The sequence below is a fragment of the Salvelinus alpinus genome, chromosome 24 (genome assembly GCF_045679555.1).
Source record: "Salvelinus alpinus chromosome 24, SLU_Salpinus.1, whole genome shotgun sequence".
NCBI classification, from domain to species: domain Eukaryota; kingdom Metazoa; phylum Chordata; class Actinopteri; order Salmoniformes; family Salmonidae; genus Salvelinus; species Salvelinus alpinus.
In genome coordinates, this window is record NC_092109.1 from 41,613,135 (window position 1) to 41,618,134 (window position 5,000).

Here is a 5,000-nt window from a genome sequence, read left to right on the forward strand (position 1 = left end):
GTTGTAGAAACATCTCAAGGATGATCAATGGAAACAGGATGCATCTGAGTTCAATGTCGAGTCTCATAGGAAACGGACGAAATACTTACGTAAATTAGATATTTCAGTTTTGTATTTTTTTATTACATTCGCAACAATAAAAATGAATAATGTTTTTGCTTTGTGATTATAGGGTATTGTGTTAATAGATTGATGTGGATTTTTTTAAAATCCATTTTAGAATAAGGCTGTAACGTAACAACATGTGAAATAAGTCAAGTGGTCTGAATACTTTCCGAATGTTACTGTAAATATGCTAAATAGTAAACCATAGGAGGAAAACAGAAGATGTGTTCGGAGGATCAGATACTATTCAAAATGCATTAATACATAAAATCAATCAAATTTATTTATGTAGCCCTTCTTACATCAGCTGATATCTCAAAGTGCTGTACAGAAACCCAGCCTAAAACCCTCAAAACAGCAAGCAATGCAGGTGTAGAAAGTAACCAACCAATGCTTTGTAAATTACTGTAAAAAGTTAAATTAATAGCCCGGGCCTTTATTTCCTTCAATCACTTAACACAACTGGTTCATGTTAGAGACAGGCTTCAATTTCTGCCAGAAATACAAATCATAGAAAAAGGAACATAGAATGCCCAGCCAAATCACACCCTGACCAAACCAAAATAGAGACAGGGTAGAGGCATGACAATTTCAGCCTGGTGTCTTTTCCTTATTTGCGAAACGGCTTTTTGCTCACAAAAATTTTGAAAAGACGACCTCACTGACCACCAGTATGACCAGAATAAGCATTAAAATGACAAAACCTTCGCAGATCAGACTTGCAAAGATTAGGCAGCCTATCATACACCTATCATATAGCCTCGCTATTGTTATTTTACTGCTGCTCTTTAATTATTTGTTACTTTATTCTTTATTTATTTTTTTTACTTTTTTTTTTTTAACTTAATTAACACTTTTTTTTTTAACTGCATTGTCGGTTAAGGGCTTGTTAAAGTAAACATTTCACTGTAAGGTCTATATTCGGCACATGTGACAAATAACAATTTGATTTGATTTGATACACCCCCAATTTCACGCTTCAGCACGGTGGAGAGCAGTACCGGTAGCATTCGTGCAATGCAGTGTTTTTCTTTTTGGTTAGCAACGATGACAGAGTAAATAAAACATGTCTTTAATTCACATGGGAATATCAGAGCTGTGTCCATGGTGTCCGCGTAAACAATTTATTTAGATCGGACGTTTATTTGAAAAAAGGCATTTATTTGCTGAAACGTGTGCCGATTCCCAGCTATTAAAAGGGACAAGCGGCTATTTGAGACTTCTTTTAAGTTTTTATGTGATATTTATATTTATATTTATGTGCATATTTATTGAAACCCATCGCCCCTTGAAGAGTAGCGTGGGCTATTAATGACGCCTCTGCCATATGTTTCTCTCGTCCTTATGAAGCCGTTTAAAAATAATATAAACACTGTTCTTGGCGGTGAAAGTGGACCTTTTCTAAAGGTTGAAGGAAGGGGTGGGTGACGGTGGACATTTTCTGAAGACTGACATAAATGTTCAAGGATCTACAGGAGTACACACAAAGTATGCACATACTGTACATACCCATAGAAATACATAAATCCGAAAGACGTATTTCTATTTGATAAAATAGCCTTTGTAAAAAAGATACATGACATATGAGGAGCATTAAGATCACTAGTATGCTAGAGTTTATTTTCTGTTCAGAAAACAGCTTGTCAATTAACATGTTCTCCTTCCCTCCTCCTCTTCCTCTTCCTCCTCCTTCTCTTCTTCTTAATCTTCTTCCCCCCTCCTCCTCTTCCTCTTCCTTCTCTTCTTCTTCATCTTCTTCCCCCTCATCCTCCTCATCCCCCTCCTCCTCTTCCTCTTCCTTCTCTTCTTCTTCATCTTCTTCCCCCTCATCCTCCTCATCCCCCTCCTCCTCTTCCTCTTCCTTCTCTTCTTCTTCATCTTCTTCCCCCTCATTCTCCTCTTCCTCCTCCTATTCCCCCTCATCTTCCTCCTCCTTTTTCTTCTCCCCCTCCTCCTCCTCCTCCTCTTCCTCCTCCTTCTCCTCATCTTCCTCCTCCTCCTCCTTCTCTTCCTCCTTCTACTCTTTCTGCTCTTCCTCATCCTCTTCCTCCTCCTCCTCCTCTTTGTTCTCTTCCTCCTTCTCCTCTTCCTCCTCTTCCTCCTCTTTCTCCTCTTTCTCCTCTTTCTCCTCCTCCTCTTCCTCCTTCTTCTCTTTCTGCTCTTCCTCATCCTCCTCCTCCTCCTTCTCTTCCTCCTTATCCTCTTTCTGCTCTTCCTCATCCTCTTCCTCCTCCTCCTTATCTTCCTCCTTCTCCTCTTTCTGCTCTTCCTCATCCTCTTCCTCCTCCTCCTCCTCTTCCTTCTCCTCCTCCTCCTCCTCCTCCCCCTCCTCGGCCTCCTCTTCCTCTTCCTCCTCTTCCTCCTCTTCCTTCTCCTCCTTTTCCCCTTCCTCCTCCTCCTCTCTTTGTAGCTGACATTGATGACCTAAAGATCTGCTATGTGTTAAGAAATGATGAGAACGCAACCACAGACCTCTTCCTCTTCTCTGTTGAAGACAACGGTAAGACTGTCACCCTGTTGACACACACACACGCGCTATGCAGTCTACTCAGTACTGCATATTTTTCAGCAAAATATTAAATGCTGCATTTCTTGTTGGTTGTCTCCTGCATAGTTACCAGTTTGTTGTCATGGAATTAGAGATGTTGTTATAATTGACTGCAGATAAAGGATATAATTTGAATAGCTGGAGGTAATATTGAAACAGCAACGAGAAAAAAAGACTAATCGTCAAGACTATAGAGGAACACATGAGACTCTAAGACATGTACTGCACTGTCATTAAGACTATAGAGGAACACATGAGACTCTAAGACATGTACTGTACTGTCTGCATTGTGAATCCACGTGGAATTATAATGGAAAACCGATACAAAAGGGCAGTTTAAACATTAAGAAAAATGGTCCAATTGTCACATCCCTACTATGTATTAGCGACACACACACACACACACACACACACACACACACACACACACACACACACACACACACACACACACACACACACACACACACACACACACACACACACACACACACACACACACACACACACACACACACACACACACACACACACACACACACAACTGAGCTATCATCAAGGGGTAGTCACAAAGCAGTGGTTGATATTGAAGTCCTCTGACCAGTCAGTCAAAGCGGATGATGAATAGAGCCTATGTCTAAGTAGAGGGGCAGGCTCTGTGTGTGTGTGTGTACGTGTACAGTTGTGCGCGTGTTTGTGTGCATCGTCAGGGCGATTAATAATGATAGCTCAGGGTTGTAAAGTGGGGCAGTGCCCCAATCAACAGACTAGTAATTACTGACATGACATATTATAGGTCTGTGTTACAGCGGAAGACTGGGAACAGACACATTTTTTACATGGCTGTGTTAGTGGGGTAGACAGGGGACAGACACGTGTGTGTGTGTGTGTGTGTGTGTGTGTGTGTGTGTGTTTGTGTGTGTGTGTGTGTGTGTGTGTGTGTGTGTGTGTGTGTGTGTGTGTGTGTGTGTGTGTGTGTGTGTGTGTGTGTGTGTGTGTGTGTGTGTGTGTGTGTGTGTGTGTGTGTGTGTGTATGTAGGGGTCCCTAATTAGAGGGTGTCTGAACAGAGAGGGTGATATTGCTTTGGTACAAAGAGCCCTCGGAAGTAACGGGAGTCGCCATGTAAATTATTATGTTACGTTAACACACACACACACACACACACACACACACACACACACACACACACACACACACACACACACACACACACACACACACACACACACACACACACACACACACACACACACACACAAACACACACACAAACACACACACACTGTCTCATGCTTCATGTTTTACTTTCATGCCTCTGTGAATATCTAACATCTAATATAGCTTTCTGATAATGATTTGGTTCGTCTCCAAGTCTTGTTCCTCGTCCGGTTCAGATACAACAGCAGACAGACAACTATCCCGTTATAGAAGCTAACTAAAGACGGGGGTTATTCAGATCAAAAAGAAGGTTGAGACCGTTTTCCACACGGTGCTTCTTTACGGCGACCTGATGAACTTGTTGTAGCAAACGAGCATCATGAAAGACATGCACCAGAAACAGGCCAAACTTTGTGACTTGTCAGTTATCAGCAAGCTAGGCCACCTAACTGCCGCAAAATAGCCAGCTAGCTGTCTGTCTGCTAGGCCAGCTAGCTGTCTGCCTGGTTAGCCAGCTAGGCTTGTCTGTTTGCTTAGCTAGCTAGCTGTATGTCTGCTTAGTCAGCTAGTTGTCTGTCTGCTTAGCCAGCTAGCTGTCTGCCTGGTTAGCCAGCTAGCTGTCTGTCTGCTTAGCCAGCTAGCTGTCTGCCTGGTTAGCCAGCTAGCTGTCTGCCTGGTTAGCCAGCTAGCTGTCTGTCTGCTTAGCCAGCTAGCTGTCTGCCTGGTTAGCTAGCTAGCTGTCTGCCTGGTTAGCTAGCTAGCTGTCTGCCTGGTTAGCCAGCTAGGCTTGTCTGTTTGCTTAGCTAGCTAGCTGTCTGTCTGCTTAGCCAGCTAGCTGTCTGCCTGGTTAGCCAGCTAGCTGTCTGCCTGGTTAGCCAGCTAGCTGTCTGCCTGGTTAGCTAGCTAGCTGTCTGCCTGGTTAGCCAGCTAGCTGTCTGCCTGGTTAGCTAGCTAGCTGCTTGGCTAAACACAGAACATCAGCGCACTGTTATCTGATTGGCTAAACGGACCCTTCTCATCTCAAGACTTTTGCTCAGATTTTACATGTTGAATCTTGGAAATTCCATCAGCCGACATGAGACGATCTAAAACAAAATCAGGTCTGTTATGGTCTCGTCTCGTCTGTTGTATCTGAGCAGGTCTGTTATGGTCTCGTCTCGTCTGTTGTATCTGAGCAGGTCTGTTATG

General features: G+C 43.1%; 1 protein-coding gene across 1 annotated transcript in view; it reads left to right on the forward strand.

Moving 5' to 3' along the window:
• The window catches only part of LOC139551908 (FRAS1-related extracellular matrix protein 2-like), a 275,653-nt gene that overhangs the window by 64,703 nt on the left and 205,950 nt on the right, over positions 1–5,000 (forward strand). The window contains exon 8 of the mRNA XM_071363246.1: positions 2,516–2,605. Within this exon, the coding sequence (XP_071219347.1) occupies positions 2,516–2,605 (90 nt within the window). The remainder of the gene's footprint in view (positions 1–2,515; positions 2,606–5,000) is intronic.